Below are 20,705 nucleotides of genomic sequence, written 5' to 3'. Positions count from 1 at the left end.
TGTTTGTGTCCTCCATCAACCAGTGAAACAGCGACAAAACACAAGACTGATTTTTTTTTATGATATATTTCACAGTCTTTAATGCAACAAAAAATCTTTAAAAGTTGGGTTCTGTCTTGTTGCGGAGAATTGAGTTTCTGTTCTCTAATTTTTAGAGCAACAATCAGAAACACTGACGTCAAAGAGTCCCAAGACAGTATTGAAAATGATGTGCCAAGAATAAACTCAACGTGCTAAGGAAAATAAAGTTAATATTGAAACGGATGTGAAAAAGGAGCTCGAAATGCAGAGAATTAAGATCCAAATATCAGCTGTTTTAAATATATATATAAAAAAAGATATATAGTTAATGGAAATTGTTAGTTATTTACTTTCCCTACTTAGCACTGGCTCCTAAACTTAAATCTAATTCTTTAATGTCCAAAATTTGTCTTGCAAACATCATATAAAATCTTCCTTTCAATTAAGTTTTTCTTTCCTTGCACTGACAGTCATCTTTAAATTCATTCTTATTCATTATGATGCAAATTCAGAGGTTTTGTTTTTTAGTAATTTGCTTTCTGCAGAGCCAGGCCCAGAGAATAAATGATACAATTTGCAGTATTTTGCTAAGTGGAGGCAAAAAAACACAGAGATATCACTATTGGATTTACTTTAACCTTCAATTTGTCTCATTTACAGGGCTAATTTTAACTGTTTACGTTCTTAGGGATGTTTGATAGTCAAAAATGATTCATCCCTCTTAAAGTAAGTTGATAAAAAAAACAGCTGTGAGAAGCATGTAACAAGTAAAAAGTACAATATTCGAGTCCAGAGAGAATGGAAACATACCAGCTGATGCCGGGCAGCATCTCTGATAAAATGCAGAGTCAATCTTTTGCTGCGTATTTTTATTTTTAGCAACTATAATGCATTGTAGAAGATATATAAAACTGTCAACTCTGTTGCATCAACTCCTGTTTGGAAAATAAAAGAAAAACAAAAACACACAGCTATCAACAAGTTCTGTCTTGTGTTATAAAAAAAGGAGGAGGGAACTGTTGCTGAATCCGTCTATCTGTCATGGTCCTCACCTGAAATGACTCTCAAAGAAACTAACTAGAGGATCTTTCTGTTCTTCCTCCAAAACACAAAGCAGTAGTCCTCCATTTTAACACCTTTTGTTTAAAGCAAGAAGCATATCAACACGTTTACTGACAGAGATAAACACAGAAAAAGATAAATGCAATGTAAGAGACCCTTTCTCTGGGCCAATGACTCATTCTGGGTTTGTTTGGGCGTTGATGCAGATCCAGTCTCCCACGTGGAGGTGTTCAGTTTGTATGGTGTGGAAGAGCGATGAAGGCAGGGGGGCTGTACGTTGCACGTTCCACAAATCCTTCTGAAAAATGCACTTAAACATGGTCGTCCCCTCCAAATTCCACTTTCACATCCAAACACTGTGACGGAAACTGATAAAAGACTATTATACACTGGAACTGTCACGTCCCTGATACAGCAGCAAACATTGTGTGCTCACTAAACAGACAGCATCCTCAATGTAATGATGGCTGTAGCATGGGGGAGTGTGATTATCCTCGTTTTCAAAGAAACAAAGTGTGTTCAGACCAAAAGTCAGCAAAGCTTTGAATTTATCTCAAAAAAATGTTTTCATTGAGACCAAGAGGAGGATGAAAAAATAGAATCAAGAGGCAGATTAGTCCAAAGTTAAATTTATGCTTCAATCTGTGTGCTCAAGAAAACAAATTTTAAGCTAATTCTTTTTTGAATGGAGTTTGGTTAGGTCATTGCAAAGTCAAGATCCCAACAAGAGGTAAAAAAAGCAAATATTACACGCTACTTACACATGCACAAACCCCTGCACAATGTTGGGGACAGGCTGCATTTCACTCAGACCTTACTTTGATATTTTTCTGCCAGCCCTGTGGTAAAACTTTTAAAAGAAGCCAGGGGAGCTAGCGCGAGAACGCAGCAGGTAAAGTCAGGAAAACTTAGATGAGCACAAACTTTCACTGGGTGATGCTTTTGGTCTCAAGGGCGTTGAGCAGATATTTTCCAGAACAAATGTGAGAGAAGCTTTATATTCTGAAGTTTATCAAGTGGACTGGAGCATTACTCTACGACAGTACGGGTCCTTTAGCAGTTTAAACAGAATGTTTTGGACTGGGACAATAAAATATAAAACACAGCTGTGACGTTATCACGCTGATGGCTGTACGTAAAACAAGAGCTGATAACTTTTTTGACGAGAATCTGAACGCTAGCTGACTTTAATAACCTAGCATCTGTCTGGTTTCATTGCATCAGTTTTGGTCTGAGCACACTTTGACATTCTCTCTCTGTTGACATGTCAAATGGAGCACAGCGAGATGTACGGGCTGGAGGGATGAAAGGCATCATAGTCCACTGGTACTATCAACCACAAGCTTACACAGACCAGTTCAAATCACCACCAACAGCTCAGGCTTCAGGCATCTCATGTGAAAGACTAACTTTGGTCCAACCTTTCATCTGGACTCTTCAGATGATCTTCATTCAGACTGAAAAACACGGCTGGACTTGAAAGGATGGAAGGTAAGTACATCCCATAAGAACGGAAGCTAGTCTTGGCCTCTGTCAACCACAAAGGAATAACCGTGACATGGAAATCAAAGAGTTTTCAAAGGGTGGAGAGAGCGAGGGAGGCAAAGAGAGACAAAACAAAGTCACCTACAAGAGAAGAAGAAGAAGAAGGATCTCTGGATGTTGGCAGAGAAAAATAAAGTTTCTGAAAAGTTCTCCAGTCACTCTGTTGCTCTCCTGTCCTCTCTTTTTAAATCATTGTCTCTTGGTGTTGTCAGGATCAGGTGGGCACAGGGGGAGAGGGGGTAAGGTAGTGTCGAAGGGGGTCACAGGGTGAGCTTGCAGTGACACAGTTCTTTGTACATGTTCCTCCTCAGGCGAGGCATATCCTGCTGCCCGAAGCCGAACGGCTGCCCGAGCGCCAGACACTTACAGTACTGAGGAGACAGAAAGAGAGGAGTTAGTGACCTACAGGAGCAACAAACACGACGGACAGACGTCAAAAACACTGACACAGGGACAGAGCAGGTAGCAGCAGGTGTGTGTGTGTTCCTACACCACCATGTGATCAGAGATCAGAGGTGTGTTAAGGTTCATGTTTTGGCTGCTGTGTGAGCTATTTTACTTAGGTTGTATTTAGTGTTTGTTTTTGGTTACACACACAATCCCCACAGGAGGCACTTTAGGTAAAGTGGCAGGTGAATACTACAAGAAGAGCACAGGTGAAGTTGTGATTTGAGCAACGGTTTACCGTTACTCATCACGTTAGAACATACCAACTAAGTAATTGTCTTTATATATCAGTTTCCTGCAGATAAATAAATGGAAGAAACAAAGCTACCGTAACTTTGGATTGGACATTGGTCTCTTTAAGACCCAGACAGTACCCAGACAGTGACTAAAATCCAGCCAGAATCGTCACTACAGCTGCTTTATTGGTTTTATGAGCCAGAATTGACCATGTTTTCATGAGGGAGGAAGGCGTTTCTTCTCCAGGTTATCAGGCAACACTTCAGCTGGATTGGTTAGCAACATGGATCTGAGGTCTTGCACATACATTGTCATTTTATTTTAGGAAACAAATATTCCCCCTCATTTTTAAAGAATGGACTCCTGTCATTCAGCTGTGACGTTTGAATCAAAAACTCTGTTTCCAGGCGTATACACGAAACCACAAAACCAGAGTTTTCCAAAATCCTCGCTTTTGCAGGAGTTTTCAGAAAACGCTCCTTTTTAGAGACGTAAAACTGCGGCTTCGTGTGGACAACAGGCTTAAACGTATAAGAATATAAAAAGAGACAGCAGCTGAGACAAAGCGTTTGCAAAGTAGGGATGGGTACCAAATTAGGCACTTTTATAGGTACTGACCCAATTCAGTCAATTCAGGTACCTAAATGCATCTTTGTGACTGAGAGGGACTGGAAGAGTAGGCAATTTTCCAAGCTGGACATGAACACAGCATTGCAAGGATATATACTGAAGGATAAATATGTTAAATTAAAAAAAAAACTTTATTATTAAACAAATTATTATTTTTTACCTAATAAACACAAAAGTACCAAGAATTGGTACCGTTGTGCACAGATACCGATTGCCAGGCACCGGGCATCAGTACCATATCGTTTCAAATGTATAAAGAACCCATCCCAATCGCCAGGACCCAAAAGCTTCGGTGTACTGGACAGACGTGGAGCCAGATAGGAGATTGAAACTCTGCCGTTTGGAGCCAAAACAATTTTAGAAAGAATGTAAAATACTAAAGGGGCACCAGAGGGACAAAATAAAGACTAAAAAAAGACCAGAACAGGCTAAAAGAGCTCAAAGATCTCTGAACAAATCATGTGTAGTCTTAAAAAACTTTAACAAAGAGAGATTTGTGTGTTTGGACGATGGAAAGTTAATTAGACAAAGGTCTTATTTATGACACAATTATGTAACTAATCATGCAGAGGTCACAAACGATGCACATCTTGAATAATAAAAAACAGTTTCACATTTATCGACTAAAACACAGGAACTTACCTGTAGCACAAACGCCCCACAGTCACTGTCATTGTTCTGACGACCGACGTTCTGAAACACACAATCAGACTTGAGGAAAACACACAAAAGCACACGGTGGAGTGTGTACAACTTACAGCAGGAACTACACACCACCTGAATCTGACTCCAACAAATAAAAACATCTCACCATTTTGAAAAATCCTTTCCATCCCGTCAGAAACTCTCGTTGGTCTTTTTTGATGGCTTCTGCTTGCAGATATTTGAAAATGTGCTGAAACAAAGAGAAAGAGATTGTGAGGATGGTAGAAGTAGAGTTATCATTTAAATGTTAACAAATCTCCTGCATTAAGAGGATCAGAGCTTTAATGTCTCCAGATGGTGTATGATATATGCTGCACGCAGCACAATTATTGTCAAAGTGTATAAAAATGCATCTAAACGACATGTTTGACGTCCATTAATGCATTGCCCCAGAGTATGCTGAGGTTTCCAACACACCTGTCTTCCTCTTATTAATCCTACCTGATCATGAGGATCAGAATTCATGAACGAACACATCTAAAGATTCAACACTAGCTTGGTTAAGGATTCTTTTAATCCACAATTATCCAATTTAAGTCTGAGTTTAACAAAGAGATGTTTTCCTTGTCTTGAACCTTTAATACGAGCAAAATCGACCTCATGATCTCAGTATTTAAAGCATCTGACGCTTGGAGGGCTCATATCTGAGGTCGTACCTTTGGGCAGCGTCTGTTAAGAGTCCGCTGAGAGTCAAAGTACGTGATGGCTCGGCGAGGGATGTCCACGCTGACCAGAGACCAGTGGACCTCCAGGTGGATCGGGATCAACAACAGATCCTTCTGGAAGATGTCCACCTGATGGAGGAAGAGGAAGGAAGTGAGGAGAGGATGAAGGAGTGGATCACAAACCAGAAACTGAGTCTAGGTATCAAATTGTTCTTTGAGGTAGGAAACAATAGTTAAATGTTTAATTATCATAAATATAAAATCTTGTCAAACAGAGTCAGAAAAAACACCTTCAAAGTCTGAACAGTGCTTACGTTTTTCGTCCACCTTTTCACTCCATCGTATCCTTTTGTCCTTAGCTTATCATAAAAGAAGCTGTTGAAAAAGTGAACCTGAGGAGAGAAGTTGGAAAATGTAAGAAATCTTTTAGGTTTCTACTTAAAGCACACATGCTGCACAACTGTAGTGGAGTCACTCACAAAAAGAAAACAAAACACTGAGTGTACATCCTTAAAAAAAAGACCAAGCATGTGTAAAAGGGATTTTATTCAGAGTTAAAGTTTTTTTCATAAATGTGCAAAACTCCTTGAAAAATCTAGCTGCAGATGTGTGTGGAGTGAGGGTGAACTGATGTGAGGAAACAGCAGGAAATATTTCTAAAAAGTCACCATGACTGTGAGTTTCTGAAGTGATGATTTTTCATGTCATGTGCCTGAATGAGCGACACATAAAAAGATGAATATAAACATCTGAGGCTGCAGATGTGTCAGGTAAGATGTCTGTATGATGTACTGATAATGTAAAAACTGTCATGGTAGTGTTTGTTTCTGTTGCTTCATCGTCCATCAGGCTCTGAACATTAAACTCAGATATTAAAATTAAAAGTGAATATAAACATTTTACTGAAGAAGTATTCTGAATACCTTCTCTGGCACCGAGTCCATCACCAGGTCACCGTACATGTTCATGATCTGAGGAAAAAAGAGAGGAGACATCATATAGAGAGAAAAGATGTGCAGAGTGGGGAACTCAGGTGCAATATCTGAGGGTGAGATGGGTCACTTGAGATCAGAGTTTTCAGTGTCCCAAAGCTGGTTCCCTTTTCTCTTTTTTCTAATGACGAGGGCCAGAAAATATGGGGATTAGAGAATGTGGGGAATTGTAGCAGCTTGAAAAAATTCTATTAAAAAAGATGAATCACTTTCGTCACGCTGTTTAAAATTCTGATTCTTGCGGCCATGGTAATAATTTGCTGAATATCACTGGTCATTCTGGTTCCTGAGTCCTGGTGCTGTTTGTGACTCACTGAGCACTATATCAGTTGTGTTTCAGATGCTTTGCCTCCAAAACTGAGTCATTATACTGTGGGAATATCTGGTGAGGTTTTTCCTGTACCTGGTCGTTGAGCCAGTTCTGTCCATACAGCGTTCCCAGGTCGTCCATGGTCAGAACGTGACGTTTGTAGTTCACTCTGAACGATTTGGCGAGAGCTGAACCCGACGAGCGCTGGAAGGACTGTATTAGATGCTGCACCACAGCTTTCCTGTAAAACAAGCACATCAGTCAGATATCCAGTCTGTTCAATTATCTTCTTCCCAAACTACAGCAAACTACTCAACGTCTCCTCTTGGATCTCCTATTGGCCCTTAACATGTCAGAGCCAGACAGCACAGACGTGTGCTTAATATGCAAAGGATTTTTGGGTCCGACCCAAGGCAACCTCCGGTCTGGGAATATGAGACAATGTGGAAGTGCTAAAATTTGCTGTTTCTCGAGTGTTCGCTTGAGGCTGGCTCTGGAAGTAGCGGAAGTCACATACACACCAAGCCAAAAAAAAACATTTTCAAAACAGAAATTAACCTATTTACAGCCTGGTTCAAAAAAACGTCTCCTGTCTGAGAGACTAATTTTACTACCGGCACTCACTGTACGGGGGTGAATTTTTTTCTAACTCTGTTGTTCAGAGGATATTAAGATCACGAGCTCCACCAATAAGAGGGACAGCTGAGGGTGAGACTATGTCCATGTTTTATACAGACTATGGTCTGACCTGTGCGGCTGTGAGAAGCTCTCGTTGAAGATTTCCTGAAGTTTCTCCACAATGTCGTCCACATGGATGGGGATCAAACTGCCGTACTGCTGTAGAGACTCTTCAAGAATACCTGAGGACGGCAGAGAGACAGGCACAGGAGGATTTAAATATCACCTGAGGTTTTTATAAGAAAAATTTCAATCAATTGAAATAAGCCACATGAAAACAAATGATTTATCAGATTCATGTAGGAAATAAAGGTCTGTGTCGGTTGTACCTGTCACACGGCTCATGTGCTCCTCGGTGAGGGCTAGCTCCAAAGGTTTCACCTCCACTTCCCGTCTCCCCCGGTCCTCCTGCTTGTCTGCAGAGCAGCTGTTTAACCCTTTTTCTGACACATAAGAGACTCCAGTCACAAAGAGAATCTGATTTTCAGGATGTCAGCCCACATTTCTCACAATTCAAACAGTGATGGTGAAAAGAGACTGAACTCCACATGAACTAATTTCAAGAAAAGTGAGTACCTCTGTCAGACTCTGTGAACCTCTCGCTGTCACTGTCCTCCTCTCCATCCATGTACTGTGATTGTCTGTATCTTTTTGTCCTCCTCTGCCTGCCGTACAGACCGTACCTCTGCATCCTGCGGCCCACCCTGTTCCCCTGGGAGTTGACCCACTGGGCCCGCTGACGCCAGCTCTTCCAGTGCTGGATGAGCCGGATTCCCAGCCCCCTGCGGGTCCGCAGACGCTGCCATTGTTTAAGCCTCCTCAGGGTCCGGTTCCTGCTCAGGCTGAACCGGAACAAATCCCTCGCCTCAGCCCGGGAGACCGCGTCCTCCACCTGGATGTCCCTGCCCTCCTCCACCTGTTGCTGTGGTCCATAATGTGGGTGTGAAGGAGGGTCGGACTGAGAAGGGAACTCAGGGACATCCCACTCCAGTCCCTCAGGCTCTCCTTCATCATCCACATCCTCGTCCTCCTCCTCTTCTTCATCTTCATTGTTATCCCAACCCTTCTCCTCATAATCCTCCTCCCCGTCCAGATTGTTCTCGTCATCCTCGTCTCCTATCGCCTCAATGCGCCCCACTCCATCCTCCTCTTCCTCCTCCTCATCTACGTACTCTCCGGTCCACACCTTCTCCTTCTGCCCCAGCCTCAGGTGCATTGGGGTGGGAACGCTGTGACCCGACACCGGCACGATGAGGTCTCCAGGAATTCCACCTGAGCTCAGGGACGAAGGAGGAGTTAAACAGACTGTTTGGTTTCAACATCACAGAACAGTGGGTTCAGAAATGATACAGAATACACTGAAGTCAACTTAGATAGTTTAGCAACTTTAGCTACTTGATAAAACCTGGAGACAAAAAGACAGTTTAAACCAAACTCTTTGCTCATCTTGTCCTGTACACAAAGAAGTGCACTCTCTGAGAGTCTTTGCGGCAGAAACTTCAGACAAAAAGGGGTTTGAGCATGCCGTTTTTTCCCTGTTATCAGCAATATTTCGTTTTTCTTTTAATTGATATGAGTCATATTTCAGAAAAGCAATCGTTAAATTCCCTGCTTTAAGTTTTCAGGAGATTTTAGAGCTTTTTTTCCAGGAGACAAAACAAGGCCACAGGAAAACACTGACCCTGTTTTCCGACATTTACAGGCTTTAAATAGACTTAACAATAAACTGATCAATGAACTGATCATTAGCTCCAGCCTCTTTGATTCATGGTCACTCATAGATGGAGGAAGAGCTGCTACACAGGGTACAGGCTCTGAATGTAGGCCTAGAGGAAAACATCTTTGATGTGCTGCTGATAACAAAAAAAGGTCAAATACACAAGGACTTGTGAATGAAAATGTGTGGACCTGCAACAAAACTTCCTCTGAATAAGGAGAAATGTTTAAGAGAAAGTGTGTGACGGTGTGTTTGTCTGCAGAGTGTTACAATCTGTGTGCAGTGGTTTTGAACTAATAACCATAAACAGACATAAATGTCCCACGTGCATCATTGTAAAACATCAGAAATGTCAGCATTTGCTGTTCTGTGAATTAAAAAAAATTTAGCACTACAGTGGCTTTGAGACATCTGACTGGAAAAAGAAGCTCTACCTCAGCAGCAAGCTAAAAAGGCCTGAACAAGAATGTGTTTATGAATTCTTAAGAGAGTAACCACTATCAAACAATTAATTTCGGCAAAAATGCTCATGCGTCTTTCCACAGTTTTGGGGTAAAAATATGACCCTTTTTGGATTTTTTTTTTTTGCTGTGGGGCTTTTAGAAATGAAAAACCAAAAAATAATAATTCTAAAGCATACTGAATTTAAAAGTATTGATAATTTTGACAACCTGGTGGTCAGGGAAGTAAGAAGAAATTTAATAACATTTTTAATCACTAACAGACAGGACTACCTCTTTCTTCAACAAAGGAAATAACATCACAAAAATAATTTTATTAAACATTTTTTCAGATTTTTTTTTCAAAACATTTATCATCTCACCCCGTTACACCTCTGTAACTATCCCTGATGCCAGCTCAGTCAGGGAGCGTAAATATCACACTTTAAGTCATAATATAAAAGCTGCTTTTCACAACTAAAAACCACTGTGCGTTTGGTGTTTCAAAGATAAAGAGACAGATGAATATAAAATACTATAAACCCAAAATACTCTATCCTTCAAAAGTTGACTCAGAGGTAAGGAGTCTTACCTCCTCCGGTGTCGTCCTGCCCCACAGCGGTCAGACCCAGGTCTCCCTGCCAGCGGTTCTGGGTCAGGCTACCGCCACTGTCTCGCATTATCCACGAACAACCCACTACCTGCGCCAGCTCGTCACCTGCAGACAGCAAACACACTCAACAGTGAGCACGAGTGTCACACCTGCACCACTGAACTATAAAATTAATGTCAATATTGTTATCTGACCACATATTAGTACCTTACAGCGTCCTAAACATCAGTAGGCCACATGATCACACACCCAATCAATCACTGGATTTTAAAGCACAGGGTCGGATAACAAACACTCACATTTAAATGTATATAAGGATCTAAATTACTCTGAATGTAATAAATGTTTACTAGGTTTCATTCTCAGTATAACAATTTCCCTCTTTAACAGAAAGCTCTGTCACTGTAGAGGTCCTCTCCACAATGTTGTCAGTCCCTGGAAAAATTTGTGCTGATCCCTTTGAGGATCCAGGATTTCACAGTATTGATTTCACACTTTTTTTAACACAGGATTAGACAATTTTTGAAGCATTAACAGCAGCTCGAGATCTGTAAATGTTAAGACCTCAAACAAAGAGTACAAATGAAGCCTCCAATTAATGGCTGTTCGTATTACCTGATACATTTCTGTCAAGAAATGTTAACCTAGAAACAGAATCTGAATATCAGATTGATATCTAGTGCATTTAACTCAGTATCACATTGGTGTTTTGATAACAATAAGACAACTTAAAAAATTAATTCGTTTTCTTTTTATAAAACTTTGACGTGATGAATTATAAACTATAGGGTTGCTCCTCCGATATGAAGCTGTTTTTAATCTGACATACGAGTCACTGAAGATATAATGTAATAGATCAACACACCAGACGCTTCTTTTACTTAATTAGATGTTTTTATGTGTTCAGAAAACTATAAATATGTTCTCTTATCACCGGGTGCTCTGATACCATGTGCACCTGGCTGCACAGCGTTCAAGTTGCATTAGCTCGCTAGCTGCCTTTAGCAACATACTGCTACCTCAAAGATACAACAATACCTGTACACATGGCCGAGTTAGCGATAAAAACGAAAAAGACTCAGTTTCACTGATTGGTGTAGGATTTATATTCAATAAAATAACTGCTTTGGTGCAACAACATCTCATTCCCGGTGCAGGAATTAGACTACACGGAGGCTAGCGTTAGCGCATTTAGCATTAGCATCATCGCCGTCACTGGTTTATCATTTTAAAAAGATATGAAGCAAAATAAGTTCAAACCTGTATTTGCAATTTAAAGTACAGTGTAAAGGCTGGTGTTCTGTTGTTGACAAACCGATACGGGGGCAAAGCGTTTCAATAACCCGCGATGTCCGTGTTAGCCGCGGCTAACTGTGTTGTCGTTAGCCTGCTAAGCGTTAGAAACACAGTTAGCATGTTAGCAGCATCAAAATAAACCAGCTCACAGCTTTTACGCCGTAGCTAGGTGTTCTATCTGTGTCCTTACCGTTAGCCTGTAGCCTTATGTGAGAAGGTCCAGATGAATTAGAGTGGAGGCCTGGAAGCTTCGATATGTGTGGATATAAAACCAAAACAATGCTAATCTCAGCTCATTCAATGGAGACAGGTGAGGAGCAGCCAGGTGTCACCTCCCAGCTAACACTGCTCTCTGTAAGGTGTTCCAGTTCACAAAGTACCGGTTCACTAAGCAACAGGAGCTGGTTTGGGTCAAAGATAAGAGGAAAATCTTCAGGTTGGGTCCGTTTTGCTGTTATGAGTTTTAAGCTGCAGAGCCGGGTCGTCGCGGATTCTTGGATCTCATGTAAAACTACAACAGTCCGTCGCGCCGCGATGACGTCACGTGAATCGTATTATGGGGATAGCCCTTTCATGGTTGACCCCACACCTGCAGGACACCTGGACAACATATGCTATACATAAAACCTCTGACTGTGATTGGATGGGGAGAGGCGACTAGTCCATTTACATGTGGGGGTTGATGATGAAATTCTCATTATGGAGTGTAGACTTTTGACCAGGGGGGCACAGAGGAGTGGCATGGTTCACAAACACACACACACACACACACACACACACACACACACACACACACACACACACACACACACACACACACACACACACACACACACACACACAGTGAAATGTCAGAAATAATGTCAGATTTGGATTCTTCAGATCACAGGACAGTTTTCCACTTACACCCAGTCCACCTTAACTGGACAGAGAAGTTTCCGCTGGTCTTGGATCAGGTTTGTATCTGGTTTCCTCTTTGCATGCTGTCTGAACACTGATTTTTTGGATGCAGTGATGAGCTGGGTTCACAGACATGCAGTGATGTTCACTACAGAGTTATATCTGGTTTAAATGTAATGGACTCCACTACAGAGATATCTCTGTTTTAAAACAGTTCTGCCAAGGGGGGCCTGAAGAACTTGTCATTCACTGTTGGTTTTGGTCCTCATTCCTTTTGTCCAGATGAGTCTCCAGTTTAACTGAATCCTTTAATGATATCCTATAGATAATGAAATCTTTATTGAAAGGAACTTTATTATCAAATTGTTGAACCATTTGCTCATGTAGTCTACCAAAGAGTGCTCAACCTCTTCTCATATTTCCCTCCTCTCTGGACTAAAAATGAAGCAGATATTTTTTAATAGAAAATTTAAAATGTTGGCTTGCAACACTCTTTATTAGTTATTGATTTTTAATGATTTGCTAAATTAGAAATTTGTAAATTTGTAAAAAATTCTAAAGTTACACTGTCCTGACTTTTAGGAATTGGGGTTGTATAACATCAACTATATCACAGCAATTTTCTACAATCATTCCAAATTAAGACTGGTTTCTCTGTGCAATGGGACAGAAAATGATGCTTTGAGTAGCATTTTTTTTTACCTTCTAATTTTTCAGCAGAGGGCGCTCTAACTCTAATCTACTGTATCTCAACATGCTAAGGAGCAGTGCTTGGAGCCGAGCAGTCACTGAGTGGTACTTTAAATTTCAGCCCTCTTTAAGGTCTCACCTTTAATGTAAATGTCAGAGAGGAGTGGTCCGTGTCCTGTCACAGCTGTGCTGATATCAGAGACAGTAACAGAGACAGGAACAGAGTCACAGCAGGGTCACTGTAAAATGTTGTAGCAGCAGCTGCGCGAGTTTGCATGTCTAAGTGTGTGTGTGTCAGTGAAACTCTGGGTGTGTGTTTACACATTGAACCTCTTGTGCTTTCATAATGAAATAACTGTTTGTTGAAGCTTTGTGTCGCTGCCTTTCTCACCCAGGTTATGTTTAAATATAATATGTCATTTAACAACAGTGGAATATAACAAAAACAAACACAATCTATATTCTATAAAACACCAGTGAATGAAACTGCACAGTCAGAGGGAATTCAAATCTTTACTCAAACTTTAAAAATAAAGTAACAATATGAATGTGACATAAAAACCAGGGATAAAGCTCTCCCGTGAACACACTGTACCTCAGTCACAGTCTGCTTTTTATGGCAACACGAGAACTGCAAATGGTCACACAGAAACTAAAACCTCACAGACTGTTACAGGTCAACTGTGCTGAAGACAAAGACTGTCAGTGCAAAAACAAGAAGGAAGTATCAGGTAATGTTCATTTAAGGCTAAGATATGAGTTTTATCATGCAGAAACATTCCCACCTTCACATTTTGTCTCAGAGGAAAATACAGGTGCATGTTTTTATTGTTTCAGAATATGTTTATAACTTGTTTCTCTGTCGTGCATCAATAAAGTAGACATCTGTATCTGTGTGGCTGTTTTTTTTCAATAAATAATAAAAATGTTAGTCAAACTTTAAATAAAAGCTATAAGTTAGTAAACGACTCACTGCATGGCTTCTTTCCTTGGCTTTGTATCCCATTTATATCTTCATGTTACGTAAACATTTCCACATCTCAAACACAGAAATCTGACCTCATTGCTCTCCTCTCTGAGTGCTCAAACTGTCAGCTCCTCTTGCAAAAAGGAAATTCAAACCTAAATACGTCTAACTAAAGGATCAGGAACCATAATGAAAGTGGAGTTTATGACTGACGCTGCAGGGGATGTGAATCTCTGCAGGATGTGAGCAGACTTTGCTCATCCCACATTCATAAGGCAACTCTGGTGAAAAACTGCATGTTCAAAAGTTGCGTTTGTTTCTCTTTAAAAAAAACTGCAAACTCGCCAAAACACAAATCATAACCTCGCAGTTTAGGTTCGAGGACTTGAAGAATAGTTCCTATAGTTTTTAAGCAGAAGCGCTGAAGAGGAATAAACTATTAGATTAGGTTAAGATGTAAACATCATCATCATGATATGTGTGTAGCTAAAGAGGCACCGTCCGGCCTTATATGACATATTTCTGGACTTTTTTTTGATTGAAATGATTATTTGACACAAAAAGTTTTGGAGTTCATCTCAGGTCATAAAACATGAGTTATAACAGAGCAGCCGTCCTCAAAGTTCTTGTTGTTGTTGTCCCTGATAGGCTCAGATTGTTACTCTAACATTACAGAATGGATGCTACAGACAGGGAGGTTGTAACAGAGGAGGAGGCTTCTTAACCACACACACGTTACATCGTTCTTTACAAACACAACACACTACACTGACACACACTGGAGGTTAACCTGTCAAGAGTTGCTGCTCTAGCCCTTCCTTAGCAAGCTTGTCTACTTTTAGTTATTACTTATCACAGGAATATTTATTTTGCTCCCAAATGACCCTTTAAAACACCAAAGTCACAGAAAAACATCATAAAAAAAAGATGGAGGAAGATCTAACCAGCAACTCCTGTGTGAAGGTGAAAACCCTGTTTTACTTGATTAAGTCGCATCTAGAAGATGACACATCCAGAAAAGTAAATAAAGGTATCCCTTTATGTGTCCTTAAAGGGCCAAGTGTTTTTAAAAAATTACAGAAATTACTTAGTGAAATGACAAGGTCATCACATTTGTATATCTTAACTGGTTCATGACATGTTGAAGGGACAGGCCCCAAACTGCAAGGTCTGCCCATAGCTCCGCCCCCCAACAGGACTTCTAAGAGCTGGCCAATCAGAGGTGAGGGGGAGTAGGGAGCCTTAAAGAGACAGCAGCAATTGTTTGGTTGGAATAAGGTTTTTTTTTAAAGCATCAGTGAGAGAAAAATAGAGCGTTTTTTGAGCTTTACATCATGGAAAGATACTACACAGACACCATACTTCTCATCTCATGCTGTGACTTGTTCTATGGTCCGATTCTAAGAGCAACAATCTGAACCCGTCAGGGACAAAAAGAAGAGCTTTTTTTCACATCTATGAGTCCAAAAAGTTTTTGCAGCTTTTAATCATTTAGACACCAAAACATGTAAAAGAAATCACAGCCTGGTTAACACGGTCAAGATTTCTGTCTAACCAAATTACCCATATCTTTGAACAATATTTGATCATTATTGGCAGAAAACTCCCTGTAACTTGGTTTTCACACGTCTTTTAGGAATCGTGTCAGTAAAACGGGATATTTGTCCATGTGAATGTTCTGGCACCAGTTTTTGGTTATCAGCTGGTCTGGTCTGAGCCCCCTGACCTCACTCTTTCTTCAGTCTGACACACTCCTTCTTGTAACATTCACACTCAGTAAGAAAAGTCTCTGAAAAACACACAAACTGCAAAGCAAACAGTCCCAAACACACAGCGCACTCTAAGTGGAAATCCTCCTGAAGCCTCTCAGTCTTAGTCAGAAAATCACCTCCACCTCAGGCTGCTGCTGAGTTTCTGCTCCTCCTCTTCAGGGTGACGATGGTCCGAACACATTTACCTCACAGCAGGGGAAAGAAGACGATCGTCCCTTTCTGTACTTTCCCGTCCCTCCTCCTTAAGAGGATATTTATTTTGTGGCTTTGTGAGCATCACTGCATCACACATTTCTCTTTCTGCTGTTTGGCGTATTTCCTCCTCCGCTGCTCCAGACCTCGCTCCAGACGCTCGTCTTCCTCCAGAGCTCTGAGGACGAAGAGAGAGGGGAGACACATGATGTCTGGGAAGATAACATGAACCTTCATGGTTTTATTCCTATAAGTAGACGTCACAGCGTTAACTGACTGACTTCAGCTGCTGTTTGATAAATGTGTCTGCAGGAGACCCTTCATTATTATCCTGATGTATTATTTGACTGTAGATTTATCTGCATGTTAGATTTGGAAATGTTTTGGGGCTGATAAGATGTTCAGGCAAAGGGATGATGCATTCATTGAGTGTTGGAATAATGAGAATAAGCCTGCATGGGAGAAAATACATCTGAAGGCTCAGCAGGTAACGACAAAAACTGAGAAAAACAGAAATTACAAAAACACCTAAATGGTTACAAAAAGTCCAAAATGTACTTTTCTGTCTGAAATGAATCCATAACATATTAAAGATTAGTCTAATTGTTTTGTTGAAAGCGTGACAGAGAATCTTAAAGACAGGAAAATGTTTCATTATTCGGAAAGAGGCCTTAAAATTAGATTATCAGTAAACTTTTATGAACATCTATAAGAGAGACACATGGATCATATTTTTTGTTTGACTTTTTTTTTTTAACCCTGAAAGGGATAAATTCTCATATTACAGGAAACACATGAAGCCTCCTCCTGCAGAAAACTGAAGAGGTTATGCTGCCCCCTAGTGGAGAATCTAGCTGGACATACAGTCATTATAGTTCCTCATAAATACCAGTATTAAAAAAAATGTTTGTTACTTAAAGAAAAATACCCAAAGAGTTTTCTCTTACCCTCTCTCCTTGGCGTCGATATTGTGCACCAGTTCATCTCTCTGGTTCACAAGTGAAACCAGCTCCTGCAGCAGCAGCTGCTCTCTGACTTTATGAGCTTGAGTCTTCTGCCACTCTGCCCACGGATGAAGACAACACACATGTGAGGTGAGGAGGTGTCAGAAAATAATTCATTTACTCATTTATTTCATGCACTTCAACAGAAACATCATTAGCAGCAGATTTAATCTGTCATATTCAACTGACAAGCTCTCCTGTTTGTTTTTTGGCTTATTTGGGGACCTGACAGCTTTTGTTTTTGTTTACTTAAATTGGCAACAGAATTAACTGTAACAGAAAATAAGGGCGGTGGGTAGAAACACAGTGATCCAGCAAACATGGATTTTAATGATGATTAATCCTAGAGACTGAAGAGATGGCGTGTTTATGTTTTATTTGTAAGGAAACATTTTAGGCTGATAGTTGTGTAAAGACCTGTTATAAGTAGAACATGAGGTGACAAACTTTAAGGTGGAATAAAAGAAAATGAAAGGATGTGCAATAAAGAGGGCATGCATGATTAACAAATTCAGTAAGAAGTGTGCAAATTCTGGAGTGTAATGAGAAAAATGTTTTAATGTGCAAAAGTAGTTTTGCAAAATAATAAAGTGTGCAACTTTGGCAACAGTAAATGAAAAAAATTGTATGATTTAAGTTTGAAATTTTTGATGTACACTTAAAGACTTTTCTTACATGCAATACCAATTTTTTGTGCAAAAAACAATGTGCACGCTTTTTCATGTGCAGTAAAAAAAATGCAAAATTTTTCATATGCACTGAGTGCAAAATTTTGTGACCAATTAAAAAATTTACAAAACTTTGATGTCTAGCAAAATATGTACAAAAACTTCTTGTATAATAATTTTGGACTGTTACATGCAGAAAAGGAGGTAAGTTTTTCCATGTGCTTTCACAGATTTGTAACAACTTTTAGGACGAGATCATAAATGGGATTATTTTTAAGCTCAGAGAGGATTAGCGTGTAGTGTAAGTGAAAAGTTGAAAGTTACTCATGTGAAAGTGGAAATGCTGCAGCTGCTAAATCAAGTGTCAAATTTTAGACAAACCTCCTTGCCTGATTTAGAGCTCAGGTATACTCTGACCTCAGTTTTGATCTGCTGATTCTTCGCAGCTTATACACTGTTTGTGTGCAGAATAAAGACTTTTTATAGAGCATGGTGTTAAATTTGAGTGTTGTGACAGGAAGCCTTGCTGTGGTAATTTGCATTTCTGAACCGCATCTGTTAATGTCAGTGTTAGAGTGAGGCTCTGAGTCTGTCCCGCTGCAGGCTGACACTCAGGTTTAATTTTTCTGCAGGTTCACATGAAGGATTTTAATCCCAGACTCAGACAAGAGGTAAACACAGGGCAGACTCAGAGCTTGAGAGAGTGTCAGTCAGACTGTGTCAGAGAGAGGTTTATATTTAGAAATAAAGTCTTACCATCGATCGCCATCATGTCCCTCAGCTCTTTGTTTAACAGCTCAAACTTTGTCTCCAGGTCCTGCTCCTCCAGCCTGTCAGTCACAGCGGAAAGAAGCATTACACCTCACCTGACGACAGGAGGTCAACAGCCTGCAGACTCTCCAGTAACTGCTGATTCCCACCTGACTTTGAGGCTAACGTTTGTGAAATGCAGTAAACAGCTGAACAGTGTGTGTGTGTGTGTGTGTGTGTGTGTGTGTGTGTGTGTGTGTGTGTGTGTGTGTGTGTGTGTGTGTGTGTGTGTGTGTGTGTGTGTGAGACTTGGACTCACAGCAGCTGCAGATGGTCCTGTCTCCTGATTAAAGCGTTCTTCTTGTTGACCAGCATGAACCACTCCTGGATCAGACGCTCCTCCTCCACTTTATCACTTCCTGCAACATTACAACACATCAGTGTGATCCCAACGTTGGCGCAAATCCTTCTCATTCACAGGGGAGCATACCAAGCATTTGTTTGCCTGAAATTAAGACCAGTGTTTCCAGCGTGCTTTTAGTAGTAATTTGCTGACAGAAGAGGAAAAGACTGGCACATGATCATTGGTAGGTTTACCAAAAATATCTCTGAGCAGGGAATGGTGAGCATTTACACCTGAGATGAGAGGGATGGCTTTGAAACCAGTAGCCTGTTAATTACGTGTATGACCATGACACGTCAGGTTGCTCTTTATGGAGAACCCGCTCCTTCCTGCATCTGATCCCTGACCTGTTTCCAGCAGCTGTCTGAGCTTCCTCTCCACCACTCCGGCTCTGTTATCCACGTGATTCTGTTCGGCCTCCAGAGCTTCCATCTGATTCAGGACGTACTGGCTGGCATCCTGAGAATAAAACATTCATTCACTCACTCAGTCATAACTTCATATCATCAGACAGGACATGAAATAAAGGTGGAAAACTGACCTGTCCTTCTGGTCGTCCCTCCTCCAACAAGGCCCCAGTCCCCTCTGTCAGAGCAGAGAAATGGTACTTTCACAAAAAAAGGATTCAAACAGTGGAAAACTTTTTATTCTGCACAAACTGGTTCATGTCTGAATCAAAAAGTGAAAAATTTGAACTTAAATCAAGTTGTGTCTTGTTTCGGTCAAAGTTGTCTTATTAGACTCAACATGAGCTCCATTCATCTGACTAGTCCAGAGAAATGTCTAAATTCAAGATCTCAAAAAACAAAAACGAGTTTAGAGACTTGAAAATGTACGTAGTGACAGAGTGCAGTCAGTGTTTGGGAAAGGACTCACCAGTTTCTGACTTCCTCCGCGTACTCTCACCCTCCTCTGTCCCGGCTACAACCTGCAGAGAAAAGAGTCCTCAGATGTCAGGAGCAGGTCAAGGACTTAGGGTCGAGGAAACCATCTGATAAAGAAAGTGAATAAAGAATCCTACCACAGATATCTCTCCTTCCTCCAGAGATCCACTCCTCCGCTGTGACCTCCTCTTCTTCACCAGATCAGCATCTTTGATATGAGAGAAACCAGACTTGGACAGGAAGTGAGTCCTGGGTGGTGCCACTGGTAACTGAGCCCCTCCTGCCCCGGCACCCTGCTGGCGTTTGGTTCTGGGTGGAGGAACGACGTCAGGGCTGGTTTTACTCTCCTCTTCGGTCGCCCCATTGGTCTCCAGACTGATGCCCTCCTCCTGCAGCCTCTGGGTGCAGTACCGGACAGTGGCCTCTGGGTCCTCAGGGGCCTCCCGGTCCCCTGCAACTGCGTAGCTGGACTCGCTGCTGTCCTTGTCTATGTGCAGCACACTGAGCTGCTGGCCGGTGAAATGTGTGCGGATCTGGTTGAGGTAGGTCATGACGATGAGGCGGTCAGGCACGGGGAGCATGACCATGTCTGACGGCTCGATCAGACGGGAAATACCGAGCTCGGCAAACGCATCGAAAGCCTGAAAGGGACAAGATGAAGGTTCATCAACAACACATTGAATACCTTGACACTACAGTCATTCAGCTACAACAAAACATATCCAATCCAATCCAATCCATTTTTATTTGTATAGCACATTTTACCAACACAAGGTCCCCAAAGTGCTGCACAGAGTAATAGCACTGATAAAAACAGACAACCAACATCAATACAAAAGAATTGAATGATAAATACTAATATATATTAAAAAAAACAAAAAAAAAACAAAAAAAAAAACAAAACATGACAAAAAAAGAATTAAAAACATAATTAAAACAAATAAATGAAAATTAAAAACAGTCAGAGGACCACACAATTTAATGCCGGGTTAAACGCAAGTGAATAAAAATGTGTTTTTTAAATGAGACTTAAAAGCGTCAACAGAGGGCGCCATTCTGATGTGTGGTGGAAGATTATTCCACAGCTTGGGTCAGACAACAGAAAATGCCCGGTCGC

At 40.9% G+C, this 20,705-nt stretch overlaps 2 protein-coding genes across 7 annotated transcripts in view; both read right to left on the bottom strand.

Moving 5' to 3' along the window:
- Positions 1-86: 86 nt before the first annotated feature.
- Positions 87-11,639, bottom strand: senp3b (SUMO specific peptidase 3b). The gene is made up of 12 exons (XM_074662040.1): positions 11,549-11,639; positions 10,042-10,167; positions 7,869-8,564; positions 7,622-7,735; positions 7,363-7,474; positions 6,708-6,855; positions 6,236-6,283; positions 5,627-5,704; positions 5,304-5,441; positions 4,754-4,837; positions 4,585-4,635; positions 87-2,999 (listed from the first exon to the last, which is right to left on the bottom strand). The coding sequence occupies exons 2-12, from the start codon at positions 10,127-10,129 to the stop codon at positions 2,889-2,891; spliced, it is 1,668 nt and encodes a 555-aa protein (XP_074518141.1). The 5' UTR covers positions 10,130-10,167; positions 11,549-11,639; the 3' UTR covers positions 87-2,888.
- Positions 11,640-14,841: 3,202 nt separating this feature from the next.
- The window catches only part of ehbp1l1a (EH domain binding protein 1-like 1a), a 37,618-nt gene continuing 31,754 nt past the window's right edge, over positions 14,842-20,705 (bottom strand). For all 6 annotated transcript variants that reach the window (XM_074699158.1, XM_074699159.1, XM_074699160.1 and 3 more), the window contains 8 exons: positions 19,726-20,229; positions 19,581-19,632; positions 19,246-19,289; positions 19,052-19,163; positions 18,621-18,720; positions 18,308-18,381; positions 16,827-16,941; positions 14,842-16,057 (listed from right to left, as the gene is read on the bottom strand). In XM_074699158.1, the coding sequence (XP_074555259.1) occupies positions 15,964-16,057; positions 16,827-16,941; positions 18,308-18,381; positions 18,621-18,720; positions 19,052-19,163; positions 19,246-19,289; positions 19,581-19,632; positions 19,726-20,229 (1,095 nt within the window). In that variant the 3' untranslated portion in view covers positions 14,842-15,963. The remainder of the gene's footprint in view (positions 16,058-16,826; positions 16,942-18,307; positions 18,382-18,620; positions 18,721-19,051; positions 19,164-19,245; positions 19,290-19,580; positions 19,633-19,725; positions 20,230-20,705) is intronic.

The sequence above is a fragment of the Halichoeres trimaculatus genome, unplaced genomic scaffold, assembly GCF_033239565.1.
Source record: "Halichoeres trimaculatus isolate MK-OKI-2021-1 unplaced genomic scaffold, fHalTri1.1 fHalTri1_scaffold_22, whole genome shotgun sequence".
Classification (NCBI taxonomy): domain Eukaryota; kingdom Metazoa; phylum Chordata; class Actinopteri; order Labriformes; family Labridae; genus Halichoeres; species Halichoeres trimaculatus.
The sequence above is the reverse complement of the archived record's forward strand: the minus strand, read 5'-3'. Positions and strand labels throughout refer to the sequence as shown.

Bases quoted from the DNA above. Each gene is read 5' to 3' on its own strand.
- senp3b (XM_074662040.1), bottom strand. From the start codon at position 10,129: ATGCGAGACAGTGGCGGTAGCCTGACCCAGAACCGCTGGCAGGGAGAC. The intron at 7,736-7,868 runs GTACTCACTTTT...CTTATGTGTCAG, and splicing joins GTTCACAGAGTCTGACAGAG to AAAAAGGGTTAAACAGCTGC. The intron at 7,475-7,621 runs GTACAACCGACA...TGCCGTCCTCAG, and splicing joins GCACATGAGCCGTGTGACAG to GTATTCTTGAAGAGTCTCTA.